We start from the raw sequence: 17,716 nt of genomic DNA on the forward strand, positions 1-17,716 counted from the left end.
ATCTGGAGGAGGAGGAGCTGGCGTCCGGACCCAGAGGAAACGCGAGCCTCGGCGGGCCAGGTGAGGAAGGGAACGCCCGCCCCGTCGCCTCCGGAAGCGGGAGCAGCTCCCGATTACCAGCCGGGGCGGAGCCGGCCCAAGCCACCTGAGCCGAAGCGAAACTGTGGGGTCTGGTCGGTGCACCCAGAACCGGGAACTTAGACTCACCTGTGCGAGGGCCAGAGGCGGGGCCGGGCCCAAACTCACCTGCGCCCGCGGAAAACTGACCCGGGAGCAGCCCCCGGGATCGCCCAGCGCGGAGGCGGAGGCGACCGGCTGGCCCCACCTGAGCCACCCTCCGTCCGCCCGTGCGCCCCTGCCGGCCGGGCCGCCATGACCTGGAGCGCCACGGCGCGGGGCGCCCACCAGCCCGACAACACCGCGTTCACGCAGCAGCGCCTCCCCGCCTGGCAGCCGCTGCTGTCGGCCAGCATCACGCTGCCGCTCTTCTTCTGCGCGGGCCTGGCCTTCATCGGCCTGGGCCTGGGCCTCTACTACTCCTCCAACGCCATCAAGGAGCTCGGGTACGACTACACGGGCAACCCGGGCACCGGCGACTGCTCGCTGTGCGGCGTGGCCGACCAGGACCGCGCGCCGCCGCCCAGCTGCCGGTGCGCCTGGAACTTCTCGCTGCCCGAGCTCTTCCAAGGCCCCGTGTACCTCTACTACGAGCTCACCAAGTTCTACCAGAACAACCGGCGCTACGGCGTGTCCCGCGACGACGCGCAGCTGAGCGGGCTGCAGAGCGCCCTGCGCCACCCGGTCAACGAGTGCTTCCCCTACCAGTTCAGCGCCAAGGGCGTGCCCATCGCGCCCTGCGGCGCCATCGCCAACAGCCTCTTCAATGACACCTTCACGCTGTGGCACCAGCGCCTGCCTGGCGGGCCCTACGTCGAGGTGCCGCTCGACCGCACCGGCATCGCCTGGTGGACCGACTACCACATCAAGTTCCACAACCCGCCGCTGGTGAACGGCAGCCTGGCGCTGGCTTTCAAGGGCACCACGCGCCCGCCCAACTGGCCCGTGCCGGTCTACCAGCTCAGCCCCGACCCCAACAACACCGGCTTCATCAACCAGGACTTCGTGGTGTGGATGCGCACGGCGGCGCTGCCCTGGTTCCGCAAGCTGTACGCGCGCATCCGCCAGGGCAACTACTCCGCCGGCCTGCCGCGCGGCAACTACCGCGTCAACATCACCTACAACTACCCGGTGCGCGCCTTCGACGGCCACAAGCGCATCATCCTCAGCAACATCTCCTGGATGGGTGGCAAGAACCCCTTCCTGGGCATCGCCTACCTGGTCGTAGGGTCCCTCTGCATCCTCACGGGCTTTGTCATGCTGGTCGTCTACATTCGCTACCAGGATCAGAACGACGAGGCTGAGGACCAGGAGTGATACCTGCTTTCAAAGCATCCGTCCTGCTTCTTGCCAAAACTCTTGCAAGCTTCTCCCCCTCGCCCCTCGCCCCTCACCCAGTTCCAAACTAGCCTCACTTTTCCTCCTGTGTGGATGAGGGGACCAGAGAGAGTAATTGCACCCCATTTGGGGGGCTACCAGACTTGTTGGGATGTTCGGGCTGTGGAATATGACCACCTTGCAGGATCTCCCCAGCTCCTTCACGATTTACCGAGTTGACGCGTTAGGTTTTAAGCTCCGTAGCATTTGAGAACGAAAGGGACTCGGTAGAGACCCCTTTCTCATCGGTTTAATGAAGGGACAGAGACCTGGAGGTGTTAAATAACTCATTCAAGATCAGGCAGCTCCTCTTTGGCTCCTGACTCTGATTCCGGAGCATTTACCACTAGAAGTGGTTTCATTACTTTTTTTTTTTTTCTTCTTTTTTTGGCGGGGACGGGGTAGAGTGTGAAGCCCACAAACAGCCTGCAGAGGTATGATGATGTGGGGGAGACCTTGCGTGTTTAAAATGTAGGTAGATTAGGAGGCACCATCCCCAGCAATTCTAACACAATGAGGCCTCTGTGAGACCCTTGAAGCTGCATTTTATCAAGCCCCTCCAGAGATTCCTCCTGAATCAGGAAACAAGTAGAATACTGATTGTTTCCCTGGTTTCCCCCTGTGCCTGGGGCTGGGCCTGAAGCAATCCCCTGAGCCCAGCTTTTCAGGTAGTCCTTTATTCCCAGGGCCAATGGCAACAGGTGTTGCAGGTTTGGTCTAGCACTCCTCCTTGAGCCTGGAAGGGAACGTTTTAATCTTAGAATCAGGTAGCTTGAAAGGATCTTAGAGGAAAAGTGATTTTTCTAAGTCTTATCTGTGTCTCCTGAGTTCCGACTCAGTCCTCTGTGTCATTAAATTATGTCTTATGCTTAAAGAGAAAGGGCTAAGTTCCTACCTTTTCCCTTAGGTCTAAGCAAAAAAACAACACTCTTTATGTTCTTCAATGGAGCTGGTTTGTTCCTACTAATTATGTTTAAATGAATGCTAAGAACTATATGTAAGTAGAATCATACGAATTATTTGAACATTTGAGATGTTAAATTCTGACTACTCTAAAAATATCCTAATATATACAAAGTTATTCTAAGAAGCAAAAGAATTTTTAAAACACTTTTTTTATGGCTAAGGAACTTAAGAAAAAAAACACCTTAGTGATATGTTAACCAGTTTGCTGGCTGAAAGTGGTTATATGGTATTCTGTCACTGCCTGCTCTCTCTTACAGCTCCTTCCCAGTTACTACTGGTTTTGCTCAGGCCTGTAAAGCAATGCAAGGCCTTGGAGGAGTTTCCTTTTAGTAGTCAAAGAAATACTGAATTGTATTGAGTATTTAACATTAATTTTATTTTACTCGAGTTCTTTAAAAAATAATGATGGGTGGATAGCATGAAAATTCATGACATCTGGTCAGATCTTCAGGAATGTGATTTCAGAGATTCTGTCCCACTACTTGCATAACAAATACATATATTTTAGCAATTCCAGGGTGTTGGTTTCCCAATTCCTGAAAGTGACACAATTGTATGTCAGATTTTAGGCTATGAAAATATGATCATTGTATAGAGGAATTTTTATTTATTATGAATGTTTAATTCAGCAGCTCACTAGCTTAGTTAGCCCTTCTTTATGTTGAATAAGAGAATTTACTCCATTTTTTTTTACTATGTAGCTGAGAGCAATAATGTATTTTGCTATCAGTTGTACAATATTCAGTCTATTGCTGTAAAATTTTAAGTGAGACTGCAAAATGTAAGGTATCTGATTAAATCAGTGAGTTAGGCCTTATTCTCTGGGTTTTTGAAAAAGAATAAAGGTTATGTTTGTTTTACCTTTGTTATCACGTTTGCTTAATGCTTTTGAACTATGATCTTAAAGGCACAAACAGTACCAACCTCTTTGCTCATTTATTATTAGCAGACTTAATTTTTTTTAAATATATATTTTATTGATTTTTTACAGAGAGAAAGGGAGAGGGATAGAAAGTTAGAAACATCCATGAGAGAGAGAAACATGGATCAGCTGCCTTCCTGCACACCCCCTACTGGGGATGTGCCCGCAGCCAAGGTATATGCCCTTGACCGGAATTGAACCTGGGACCCTTCAGTCTGCAGGCCAACGCTCTATCCACAGAGCCAAACAGGTCAGGGCAGCAGACTTAATACTGCAGCAAGAAAATCATCTTTGAGAATATGGCTCAAAGTGAACTCAATCTTTCAGTGCTAGCTACTTAAAACAATTTGAACTTATTTTAACATCAACATGTAGTATGAATTAAATGATCTTCAACAATTGTTTGAATTTGCTAAAATGTGGTCAATTTAAAAATATGTATTTAGTATTAAAAGTAATTAATGAATGTGACTCTAGCAGTCTTATTCATATCTGCACTTTACTCAAATTCTGAATTGCAATTATTTGTTAGGTATTTTGTACCACAAAACCTCAAACCTTAAAAACAAAAATGTGTGAAATATTTTCCTGTGCTGTAGCATTTTGTTTGCTATCTCAGGATTCTAGCCAGGCTTGAATTCTCTGTTGCCCAGTAAATGTGTCCTCCCTTAATTGGTCTTCTGGGATGAGGAAAAAAAAGTGAACCTCAATAATGGGACTGGAAATGTGCTTTGACCTATCTTGATAAAATAGAATGCAAAAAAAAAAAAAAAACCCCAAACAACTAAGTGGCCAGTGGGAACTCCCAAAACATAATAATATAACAAAGATTTTTCCATGTATCTCCAGAATCAAATCAACTAAAACAACAATTTACTGATTGTGTTAAAAATCAGAGACAGCCTGGCCAGTGTTGCTCAATGGTTGAGTCTCCCTATCAACCAGGAGGTCACGGTTTGATTCCTGGGTTGCCTGGTTGAAGGCTCTGACCCCAACCAATTGATGATTCTCTCTCCCTCTCCCTTCCTCTCTGAAATCAATACAAATATATTTTTTAAAAAAATCAGAGACAAAATAATCTGAGATTTCCTTTAGTAACAAATGTCAATTAACTATATAACCACAGCCTTTTCTGCCTTGCTTTATTTTTTTACTCTTTATTTTTTAAAAATATATTGATTTCAGAGAGGAAGGGAGAGGGAGAGAGAGAGATATCAATCATAAGAGAGAATCATTGATTGGCTGCCTCCTACATGCCCCCTATTGGGGATTGAGCCCTGACTGGGAATCCAACCATGACCTTCTGGTTCATAGGTCAATACTCAACCACTGAGCCACACCAGCCGGCTTCTGCCTCACTTTAAATCCATTGTTCCCTTCCTGTCATTGGTAATCTCAACAATCTTAAATTCTGAAAGAGTTATTGGCAGAGCTGCAATATAATCAATTTCTTAAATGCCCTTGGATATAAGTCATCAGTTACTGTCATAACAGGAAATTCTCTTTATTTTTATCAGGCATTTCTTTGCATTCCAGATATTGTTTCTGTAGCTAAAACATAGCTGACTCATTTTAGATAATAAATTTTTAAAAATTTTTTTTTACTTCAGCCCCCTCCGAATAATTTTTCTTAATTTCCCTCTGACAAAAACAAAGTAATTTTTAAAGTGTCATGAAGAAGGCCCTAGTGAATCTGAAACACATTAAGGTCCTGACGAGCTCTTACATGAAAGCAGCACCTTGTGTAAAGAATTAGCAAAAATGTTAACAGCGTTGACCATATACAGCCATCTCCCATAATTGCCCTAAGACTAACGATGTGTATTCAGGAAAGAATATTTCCCCACTGTTTTGGTACCTGTGCTGTGAGTCCCACCTTAGCATCATTGAGTAAATTAGGTCACTGCAGCAAGCCAGTATCGGGGTTCAGAACCACTCATCCCAAGATGTGCCTCTGTAGTATGCAGATTGTTTTGAGCTAAAGACAGCTTTAGCCCGGACTCAAGAGAAACTTCTGCCCCTCAACTACATAGAAGAACTTGAAATAGAGGCCTTGTCCAGAAGAGGGTAAAGGCCGGATCAATGGTGACAGAAGGAGATGTCACTGGGGTTGGTGAACACACAATACAATATACAGATGATATATTATAGAAATGTACACCTAAAACCTATATATAATTTGATTAACCAATGTCACCCCACAAACTTAACAAAAATTAACAAAATAAATAAGAGATGATCAGAGATGGCCTCTTTTGGCCTGTCTTTAGGATAGGGCATATTTCTATTTACTAAGCATGTTCTTAGCATTTTGCAGTGACTCTTTGAAGTCCCCCCGCCCGCCTCCCCCCCCCCCTCCCCTCCCCGGGGCACCTTACCTCATCTCTAGCTCAAGATGCCTTATACATCCTTGTTCTCTTTCTGTCTCTGAACCTCTCAGGCATGTGGAGTCTATGACTCGCTCAGGTATGCGGGTTTCTCCTATAAATGTATATGTTAAATTGGGTTATTTTCTCTTGCTAATCTGCCACCTGTCTTTTTGATCATTAGACCAGTCAAAAGAACCTTGTAGGTAGAGGAAAGTGTTTGTTCCTGCCCCACACTAGAATTTCTTTATTTCATGTGTGTGGATGAGCAGACCACCAAAGGACAAATAATATCCTGCAGCGGTGAAGCCCAACATAGACTGTTTGGGAGTGTAGAAAGATAGGCGAGGGCAAATAAAAGGGAAAGGTGAGGTTTGGAGCATGAGGCATTTTTCTGGGTTATCAAGGTGTACAGAAGGTGGGGGGGTTGGGGAGGCGGGCGGCGGGGAGGGCATGTAAGGGAGCCCATAGCAGAGAGCAGAGCTCACCAGCAGACTCATGGATGACGAGGCCTTTGAGAAACTCAGTAAGCCAGAGGTGGGTCCCCTCCTTCTGAGCCCCTCAGCTTGTCTTTTTGATCCATATGAGTATGATTTATCTTTTTCCTTAGAAGCCAAGGTATCACTGTCAAGAACCTTCGCTAATAGCCTTGCCCTCCACATTGAGCATTAAAGTTCCCATTAAAGTGGCTGAAACCTTACATTGCTGATGAAAACTGTAAACGATATGTCATTAATAATGATACTTTGTTCTCTAAAAGGCCTTTGTTCTGAAAGTCCAAGGTGCTTAACACTATGTGGTCTCATTAATCTTACTCATCAAAACACACAAGCTTTTAGAAAGTCATCAAGACTGATGAAGTAGAAGCATATTCCTTTCTATTTTACTCAGTTTGGGTCAAAATTCTCTAGAACTGAACAGCGCTTTAAATAAGAACATAACTTCTGGGTTTGGCAATGCTAGTAATTTCAACGGACCATTGAGTATTTTCAGTGAAAGACTTGATTAATTCTTCTTAGGATCTTAATAAGTAAAAAACATTTCCCATTCGTGTTGTAGAATCCAATGTGGAAAAGGCAACACTTCCCATTTATAGGAAGTGATGGAATGTAAGATACTTTTTACTATTTTCCTTCAGGGCTGTAGTGATTAAGAGTTATCTGTTATATCAACACTAGAGGCTCAGTGCATGGATTTGTGCATCAATGTGGTCCCTTGGCGTGGCCTGCAGGGATCGGGCTGAAACTGGCATTCAACATCTCCTGAGGGATGTAGTAGAGTGCAAAGCAGCAGGTGGCCGGGGAGGAGCCACTCCCGCTCATCCTGGCCCAGCTCATCACAGTCAGCTGAGTGGTGCTCCCACTGTGGGAATGCACTGACCCCCAGGGGGAAGCTCCTGCATTGAGTGTCTGCCCCTGGTGGTCAGTGCATGTCATAAAGATTGGTCGACTGGTCGTTCGGTCATTTGGTCATTCAGTCACTTAGGCTTTTATATCTATAATTAGTGGCCCAGTGCACAAAATTTGTGCCTGGGGGTGGGGCGGGGGGTCCCTCAGCCTAGCCTGAACCCTCTCCAACTGGGAACCCCTTGGGGGATGTTCAACCACCTAAACCAGCAGTTGGACATCCCTCTCACAATCTGGGACCACTGGCTCCTAACTGCTCACCTGCCTGCCTGCCTGATCGCCCCTAACTACCTCTGCCTGCCTGCCTGATTGTCCCTAACCCCTCTGCCTGCCTGCCTGATCGCCCCTAACCTCTCTGCCTGCCCGCCTGATCTCACCCCAAACTGCCTCTGCCAGCCTGATCACCCCCAACTGCCCTCCCCTGCCAGCCTGATCTCACCCCCAACTTCCCTCCCCTGCTGGCCTGGTTTCCCCCAAATACCCTCTCCTGCTGATCTGATCTCACCCCCAACGGCCCTCCCCAATGGTCTGATCTCGCCCCAAACTGCCTTCCCCTGCTGCCCTGATCACCCCCAACAGCCTGTGCCTCAGCCCCCGCCACCATGGCTTTGTCCTGAAGGAAGTCAGATGTCCAGAAGATGGCCGGTCAACTCGGTCTGATTAGCATATTACCCTTTTAGTAGTGTAGATAGATTATATAGGATAGGATTGCTTACATGGAGGGAAAAAGCCTTTTTCAGCAGGAGGAGATGCTCTTGGCAGACAAAAATACATAATCCCTATATCTGGACTGATAGTCAGCCATATGCACTATACTGCCAAACTGGTCATTAAAAAATTGAACCGCTTTCTTACACCTTACACCCAATAGCTGTTACCCTTAAAACCCCTCCTCAGCACCTACCTTAGGTTCTGCCTTTGCACTTCACCCAGATTTGGTTCTGATTGGTTGGTTTCTATGCCAGTCAGTGTCTCCAGGCCTATCAACAGGCCTGATCAGAGAGGCAGGGCTGATCAGCAGCCCCAGTGGAGGCCCTAGAGCAGTGGTTCTCAACCTTCTGGCCCTTTAAATACAGTTCCTCATGTTGTGACCCAACCATAAAATTATTTTCATTGCTACTTCATAACTGTAATGTTGCTATTGTTATGAATCGTAATGTAAATATCTGATATGCAGGACAGTCTTAGGCGACCCCCGTGAAAGGGTTGTTCCACCGCCAAAGGGGTTGCAACCCACAGGTTCAGAACTGCTGCCCTAGAGGAAAAGAGGCGCAGCTACTGGCCAGGTCTGGAGCAAAAGAGAGAGGCAAGTGCTGATCAACAGCTGCCACAGAGGCTATGGATCAGACCCTCCCTCTCTCTTTGGGCCTCTCTCTCTGGGCCTGACCTGCAGCCCCCTCAGCAGTCAGTGCTGGGTGGGGGCGCTCTGGCAACCCAGCACTGATTTCCGGTAGGTTAAGCCTTCGGTTGTTTTGGATGTTACAGACCCTGGGTTTTTATGTATTAGGATAATAAAAGCGTGATATGCTAATTAGACTGGATATCCTTCCAGGATGAAGCCGGGGCTAGGCCCTGGGGCTACAAGAGAGGGATCCAGGCAGCCGTGGCTGTGAAGGCCTACTTTTGTACAAATTTCATTCATTGGGCCTCTAGTATATAGATAATTTGCCTTAAAAAATCTAAATTATGATATTTCTCCAATTTTACTTAGGCAGATTAGCTCATGTACTCACTTCCATGAATCTGTGAAAACATTATCGAACATTGCACATATAAATGGTATGTATCTCCATCCTAACTTCTCTCCAAGCTCATATTTCCAGCAGCTTCTGCAGCACACCTCAATTTCCTATAGGCAGAGTCAGCTCCATGTGGTCAGCACGAAACTCTCTGACCTCTCCCCCAAAGCCATTCTTACAAGAACAGTCTCTCTGTTGTTCTCAATCCCCGGCCCAAAACCTGGCCTGCCTCCTTGAATCCTCTCCCGTTTCTTTCCAAGTCCAGATTGGATGTGATTCTATATCCCAAGGCAGTTTCATTCAGTTTCTCTCTGTCACTGCTCTGGCCTGGGGCTTTGTTATTTCTTATCTGGAAACTGAAGGAGCCTCCTAATCGGGCTCCAGTTCATTCTTCACATCCCAGCCACAATGCGTTAGCCAAAACATTAGGTTACCCTCAACTTAAAATCTCTCACTCCATGCACAGCCTATAGGACAAACTCTACATTTCTTAGAAGAGCCTATAAGGTCTTCATGGTTGATCTTGTTCTAAATCTTCATCTCTTTTTCCTCCAAGGCTCCTCAAAACCCAGCCATATTGAATGATTTGAATGCCTGAACCCAACATCCCCTTGTGTCTTTGCCTGTGCTGGTCTCACTCATCCACCTGACTGCCCAAATCTCCCCACCCATCCTCAAGGCGATGCTCAGAGTTTGCGTCCTCCATCCTCTGTGAAGCACACTGCAGCCCTCCTGACCTCCTCCACTCCCTGGCCTCAGCCTGCTCTTCCCTTTGTGCGTACCCCATTCCTCTCTCGCAGCACTTACTGTGCTGCCTAGACACTGCTTATTGCTTATCTAGCTCCATATCCAGACTGTTCGGTCTTTGAGAGCTGAGGATTTTTTTTTTATTCACCGTCATCATTGCCAGCGCCAAGTTGAGTGACCAGCACATGGTGGGTTCACAAACATTTGTTGAATGATTATTAGGAAGCCAACGATTCCATTACTTTCCTACCACTCAACATATTATTTCTTACACTATAGTTGGGTGCATAGGAAATAACTGAGAAAACAAAGAAGACATGGAGATGACACCGTAAACACTTCAAAATCTTCCAGGAAGGGCTGCTGGGGAGGCACAAATATTCTTAACAGCGTGGAAATGCTGAGCTTAAAGTCCCCATTGGAACGCTCTTCAATGTGTAACCAGGTTTTCCTCCATAAACTAATTTGCAGAAATGAATAGCAGTTGGGTTACATTAATCTATTAATAACGGGGACAGTTACTTAATACGCAAAGGTAATCAGTGTCGTTCCTATTAAACTGCAGTGAGTTAATGGAATGTTTACACTCTTGTGGTGCTCCTTTTTACTTTCTGCAGTGCTAAATAATAAAATGTAAATGACACCGCTTCTCTTGGCCAGGTAACTACCCCAGAACCCATTTAAATAAAAATAACATTTGCAGAGAAAGGTCCAGAAAGGAAAGCAAATGAATGAATAAATGAATGAATGAATGAATGAATAAATAAATAAATAAATAAATAAATAAATAAATAAATGGAAATACTCGTCGTCCCATTTGCCGAGTGGTGTTTGGTTCATAACACTTGGCACATCTTGGTATCTACATAATAGCCGTTTTAGAACCATAAATAATATTTAACAGAGGTCACCCCCTAGTTATTTAAGTTTAGGGGTTTATTTCCCTGAGCACGAAGTAGCTATGAATGAATTATGTTTAGTCTGATCTGCCACAGAAGGGCCATAAACCTGCAAGTCACAGCAAACTGTGGAATATTACTCCAATACGTCAGGAAAATTGTACATGTAAAAGAGTAATGCATGATAAGGGAAAGGTATTTTTTTTTTTAAGTAATATATGTTACTGGGCAGGAGCTATAAAATGTTGTTATGTTAAACTTTCCTCTGATTCTGGAAAACAAGTTAAGAAACAGCTTTGCATCGTCAGCCCTAAGCCAGCAAAGCAGGCGCTGGCACCAGAGAAAGGGCCGAGGAAGGAGGAGAGTGCGGCCCAAGTCAGGAACAGTTTCTCTCCCGAGGTCCCAGCACCTCAAAAAGATGAAAGCAAACAAAAGCTGCAAAGACACAAGAGGTGGTTTTGCAAACTTCCCTGCCAGTGACTCCTAGGCAAGTGTTTCTGTAGACACTCCAAAGTGAGGGTAGAGATAGTTTTTAGTGTTAAGGTGCAGTTCACTCTTAAAATTAAACCTAGCTAAAACTCTGAAATGAAATTGTTAAGCACTTAACCATGCACTAGACGATATGTTAAGCAATTTCCCTCGGTTTTCTCATTTAATTTTGCCAACACTAATATCATCCCCATTTTGCAAATGTAGACACAGAGGTCTGGAAAAATCAACTGGTCCGAGGTGACACATTTGGCGAGAGACAGCCAGGATGGCAGCCGGGGTCAGTGTGGCTGCAAAACTTCCTGCTATTCAGTCAATACTGACACTTTCCAGACAATGTTCTAAACACCTATATTATCACACTGTCATCCTGTGAAATAGATACTATTAACTCTATGCCACAGTTGAGGAAGCTGACCCTCAGAGAGGTTAAGTAGCCAGGACAGGTAGTACCTGACAGCCACAATGCAAACCAGCTCGTCAGACTGAGGGACCATACTGAGACACTTGACTTAGAATCCTATATGAATATTAAGATTAATCTGCCCTGGCTGGTGTGGCTCAGTGGATAGAGCATCGGCCTGCATACCGAAGGGTCACAGGTTCGATTCCTGGTCAAGGGCACATACTTGGGTTGCAGATTCAATCCCCACCTTCTCTGGGGATTAAACCTGCAACTTGGGTTGCACGCCGGGGCATGTGCAGGAGGCAATCCATGGATGTGTCTCTCACATCGATGTTTCTCTATCTCTCATCTGTCTCTCTCTGAAAAAGCATGGAAAAAGAATTCCTCAGGTGAGGATTAACAAAACAAACAAACAAACAAACAAAAAATGATCAATTTATTGAGGAACAGGAAAAGACAAGACACCCCTGAGAAAGAAGAACAGGGATTGGAATCCCGCTTGACCCACGGGAAACGAAGACTTACTATAAAGTTTCAGCAATTTACACCAGGTGATTTTAGGACACGGATAGACAACTAGACGCATGGGACAGAAGAGACAAGGAATCATCCTAAGATGAAAGCTCAGAAAGGGTTACAGTTTAGGAGAGTGGTTACCTCTGAGAGAGACAGAAGCAAATGGAAGGAAGCGAGGGCAGGCACCGAAGGTATTGGTAACACTCTATTGCTTAACGGGGAAGGCGGAACTCTGGTGTCCATTGTGCGATTATGGCTGAAATTGTGCGTATAGCACAGGATTGATGAAAATACTAACAGCCTGGGCACTTCACCCTGCTCTAGTGGAAAGCATGGCCAGGGTTCTAAGACCAACTACACCTTCATGACAGTTTTATTTTTATTTATTCTATTTTACTTATTTATTTAAATTGCTTAATTTATTTAAAAAATTGTTCATGACAGCTTTCTATTCTATTCCGTTCTGTGGTGTTTTCAGGGCTTCTCCAGACTCAAGTAATGCACAAGGTCAGACTAAGTCACCCTGAAGCATCTGTCACCTCGTTAAGGACCTTGGAGAAGTTTTCCTTTTAGCATTTTCTTTAAATTGACTAATAAAAATGATATTAGATGGATTGCTGCCCAACGTACTCCATTTCAACGGAAAGTTTAGGAACACAGGCGCCTCTGCTGGTCAGTCTCCAGGGAATTCTGGTGGGTGCCGCGTTCCCAGTTTGTCCAAATACTGTATTAGGTTGAAGAGGATGAAGAGGCAGTTTTCGGAGCAGTGGTTCTCAACCTTCCTAATGCCGCGACCCTTTAATACAGTTACTTCCTCGTGCTGTGGTGACCCCCAATTTCATTGTTACAAATTGAACATAATTAAAGCATAGTGATTCTTCACAAAAACAATATGTAATTATATATGTGTTTTCCGATGGTCTTAGGCGACCCCTGTGAAAGAGTCATTCAACCCCCAAAGGGGTCGCGACCCACAGGTTGAGAACCGCTTGGAGGATCCATAGGACCAAAGCCTCCCATCGCCTCTTAGATGGCGGTTCCTCCTGTTTTCTGCATTTAAGTGCAGAAATCTCGGCATTTGAACCACATTCCCTCGAGTTTTTTGCAAAGGTGAGCTCAAGCAGCCGAGCAGTGGGGCTCTGTCCCAGACTCTCACATTTTCCCTGTGTCTCACACCCCAGGGCTGGAGGTGGCTGTTGGGCGGGGGGAGAGTCTACAGAACTGGGAAGAGGAGGCGTCCACTCTGCCATCTGGCACCCCGAAGTCACCTTGTTGTGGCCCTGCTGACCCTGCCAAGGACTGTGACCAGAGGAAGCCTGACACCAGAGATGCGGCTGGTCTCAGGTTGACGCGGGTCCAACCTGAAATGGGAATCTTGCTTCGAAAGACGTGCACTACTGCCCTCCGCTGGACGGAGACAGAGTCACCAGCATTTAACTACCTCTGTGCCTAAGTGGGAAGGGGCGGGGGGGGGGGGGGGGGGGGGGGGGAATCTGTTTTTATGAGATTGTGTACGATCATGTGAACCACTAGCTTCAAAAATTAAAGTTCCAGAGAGTAAATAAAATATGAATGCTTATAAATTGCATAATAATTCTGTGAGTTTTTAATACGTTCCAATCTATCAAAAAGGAACTGACATGCTTTCTTTAATTTTTATTCAAATAATATAGAATATTTTCTTCAAATATAATTCTAGTGGTTACCACCAATTTAAGATTTTTTTCCTCTAAAAAACCCTGTTTATTTTAAAGCTGTGTCATAAAGGAAAGATTCCTGATGCTAATGTCAGCTACTTTGTTTTAACCTTAAGCACACACAAAAAAATGAAAAAGACGGCTACTATTTTTCTTTTTACCAAATAACTTTGTCAAGTAGCATGGATATGTTATTTTATATTAGAAATTGTGTGTGTGTGTGTGTGTGTGTGTGTGTGTGTGTGTGTGTAATGAAAGACTGATAAATGTTGCCAGGCACCTCTCCTGGGAATATGAAATTGCCTCACAGGCTTGCTAGTCTGACAAATAATAACCTGTCAATGGCCACTTCTTTCAAGAAGCAAACCTCTAAGCCAGTCAGAGAAAGACAAGTATCACATGAACTCACTCATATGTGGATTCTAATGGACAAAACAAACTGATGAACAAAATAGATCCAGAGACACAGAAGCATGGGGCACACTATGGAATCTCAGAGGGAAGGTGGGGGAGGGTGGGTGGGAAGAGATCAACTAAAGACCTTGTATGCATATATGCATAAGCCATGGACACAGACAGGGTGGTGAAGGCCTGGTGGGGGGGGGCGGGTATGGAGGCAGGCAAGAAGGGGCCAATGGGGGGATAAAGGAGGACCTATATAATACTTTCAACAATAAAGATTCAAATACTTCAACAGAAATAAAAAGAAGAAAACCTCTAGAGCAGTGGTTCTCAATCTTCCTAATGCTGTGACCCTTTAATACAGTTCCTCATGTTGTGGTGACTCCCAACCATAAAATTATTTTCGTGGCTACTTCATCACTGTAATTTTGCTACTGTTATGAATCGTAATGTAAATATCTGATATGCAGGATGTATTTTCATTGTTACAAATTGAACATAATTAAAGCATAGTGATTCTTCACAAAAACAATATGTAATTATATATGCGTTTTCCGATGGTCTTAGGAGACCCCTGTGAAAGGGTCGTTCGACCCCCAAAGGGGTTGCGACCCACAGGTTGAGAACCGCTGCTCTAGAGTCTCTCATAAAGGAAACTAATATACTCACTCAGGATCCTATGAATTGCTTATATGAAACAGTAATTCAAGTGTGGATGATTTTAAACTTCGCTTATATTTTTTGAGGTTGATCATCAAACCTAAAAAATGGAAGTAGAAATTTTGTAAAATATTTAAAAATCTTGTCTACATGAATCTTGTACCATGTTTAGATACTGAAATGCCATATTTCTTCCATACTAAGATGCACCCCCCCCCCCCAACACACACACACATTAGGATGTATCTCAAATTCCTGGCTTCTCACTACCCGTAGCATCTTACGATTGCTGTCGCTTAGACATACTGTCAGCCAGGTGACCACTGTCATGCTGTTGTCCTTGTGCTGCCCTGTCATTGTATCGGGGGCAACACACCGCATTATGTACAATCACAGAGACATTGAAGATTCTGTCTCCAGAGGGATTTGGAAGAGTATTAGGAGAAACTTAGCCAAATATATATATTTCCATTTTACATTTGCACCAGTGAGTGACATGACAAAAATCTATCTAAATAAGTACAAACGAATCCTTTTAATCAGGATAAACTTTAAATGCCAGAAATGATTAGGTCCCATCTTAATTGGTAGCATTTTTTTTTCTTAGTGGTGCATAAAACAATGGTATATGTTATGATTGATGGCTTCTTCAATTCAGTGAATTATAAAGTATAATAACAGGGCAGTGGAAAGAATGCTTGCCTCTGAGTTCAAAACCAGATGACATCAGATGGCATTCAAAGCAACGGCATATTCACTCAGTTTCCACAGTCTGCACTATCAATCAATTTTGAGAAGGAAATGGAATTTAAAAATTCCCTCACTCCCCTCATGTACCCAAATACTAGAAGAATAAAACGATGTGCCACATGCCAGCATAGGTCAGCCCCGCGGCCTTCAGCAACTCACTATAATGATTGGCTACAAGCCAACACCTTTCTGGATCACAAAGAGGATAGGTGAGGGGCTCTGAGATCAAAGCCAGCACGTAGCTATCCGCAGCCCGTGTCACATGCCTCACTGGAAGGATGCACGGGGGATAGAGTGTCAGAAGAGTGAGAATATTGAAGCATCTTTCTCGGTCCCTGAGGTCTACTTTGGACCAGGAAGCTTTGCTGAGTAGACATACATCACGGCTCTGTATAGAGCATCTCTCTGTGCTCTCTCGATATGAGTTGTATGTGAGTGTGTGAAGTTGACGACCAAATATAAATCAGAGTTATTTCTGTTGACAGGAAATAAAGTGAGACCATCAGACATACTCAGAGCCAATAGCTGCTTTCATGTTTTGCGAAGTTATAGGGAAAAGATGTCTTCCATTATTGTGACTGTCTTGTCAGAGCTAAGACCGAGCCAATTCCATTCCAACTCAGCTCTTTTTTCCACCAAGAATGGAAACCATATAGTGATAAAACATTGCCAAGGAAGACGCCCAAATAAAAGCCTCCAAGTCAATTTAGACTCCACTCAGTTGAGGACTTCCTTCAACCCCATTCTCCACCACCCTGCTCAAGGAATCAGGCTTTTTGTTTTTCCTTTAAAAATTGTGTTTCTTGCCCAGCCGGCGTGACTCGGTGGTTGAGCATCGACCTATGAACCAGGAGGCCACAGCTCTATTCCGGGTTAGGCACATGCCCTGGTTGCGGGTTCCATGTCCAGTAAGGGGCGTGCTGGAGGCAGCCGATCAATGATTCCCTCTCATCATTGATGTTTCTATCACTCCCTCTCCCTTCCTCTCTGAAATCAATAAAAATATATTAAAAATTGTGTTTCTTGTTCCCCATCACCTATCTCTACCTCCTCACCTCTTACCCTAGGCTCCATTTCAGCAAAGCTCATAGAATAAAAAAAATTTTAATGTACACAGACTCTTACACCAATTTTTAGGTCTCTAGTAATATAAAATGTACACGAATATGGGAAACAGCAGGTTTATAGAGGCCTCAGGCATATAAAGTCGATTCCTGTTACCTGTTCTCCTGAGACCATTCCTTTTCTGGCCCTTTGAAAACTACGTTTCCATCTGCCCTCCCTGGGGTCCAGGAGGCTTGTTTCAGTGCCCCATCCAGCTACTGGCGCAAGACACTCGCAAACAATTCTCGTGATGGTATTTCCCTGCATTGAACTCCATCCTTTCTGCACCCCCAAAAGTTCCTTAAGTTTGAAAACTTTCTCTCCTGCTGGCTTTATGCAGCTTTAGGGGCTCTTTGGCACTGCACACCCTCTGGATCTATAATTTTCCTAAAAGCCTTAGGCCTTGTCCAGCCTGTGTAGGTCAGTGATTGAGCATGGACCCGTGAACTAGGAGGTCATGGTTCAATTCCTGATCAGGGCACATGCCTGGGTTTCTGGACTGGATCTCCCAGTAGGGGGCGCACGGAAGGCAGCCAATAAACGATTCCCTCTCATCTTTGATGTTTCTACCTCTCTCTCTCCCTTCCTCTCTCTGAAATAATAATGAAAAAAAACTATAAAAATATTTAAAAGCCTTAATCTTTTTAAAAACTCTCCCCCTATCCTGGAGCACCCCCTTTTCGAGTTCTTGGGGCTATAGTCCTGGAGCTCTCGCGATACTTTATCCTAGCACGAAGTGTCATCCTAGGCAGACATAACGCAGAACACTAAGGTAGTAATTTTTCAGTTTTATGTTTTCAAGTCCAGACTTGAATTATTCGCAATTCACAGATGATTCTGAGCGGGAAGAGCTTGGAGTGGCAGAGTGGTGTGTGACACGGACAAGCTCCGGCGCGGGAGGCGGAGACCCTGGGTATGGCCACATTGCTGTCACTCCCTGAGCATGTGACTTGGACAAGTCACTGAATGTTTTGTGCCTCCTCCTCTGTAAAGTGAGGCTATCGGACTAAGCCGTTGGGTTCCTTTTCGGTGATAGAATTCTGTGACTTGGGATTTAGATGGAAAATTTTACAGTGGACTGGACATAGGACTTGTTTGTTTTTTTTGTTTGTTTTAATGTTGGAGCATTAATCATTTCCCTGAAATGTCTTCT

The 17,716-nt window shown here is 44.9% G+C and overlaps 1 protein-coding gene across 1 annotated transcript; it reads left to right on the forward strand.

Annotated features, from left to right (window-relative positions):
* Positions 1-372: 372 nt before the first annotated feature.
* TMEM30B (transmembrane protein 30B) lies at positions 373-1,434 on the forward strand (the record flags this gene model as incomplete). Its single annotated transcript, XM_081094188.1, has 1 exon — positions 373-1,434. One exon carries the CDS (start codon positions 373-375, stop codon positions 1,432-1,434), a length of 1,062 nt encoding a protein of 353 aa, XP_080950314.1.
* Between the last annotated feature and the right edge of the window lie 16,282 nt (positions 1,435-17,716).

The sequence above is a fragment of the Myotis nattereri genome (genome assembly GCF_964212035.1).
Source record: "Myotis nattereri genome assembly, chromosome: 1".
Taxonomy (NCBI): domain Eukaryota; kingdom Metazoa; phylum Chordata; class Mammalia; order Chiroptera; family Vespertilionidae; genus Myotis; species Myotis nattereri.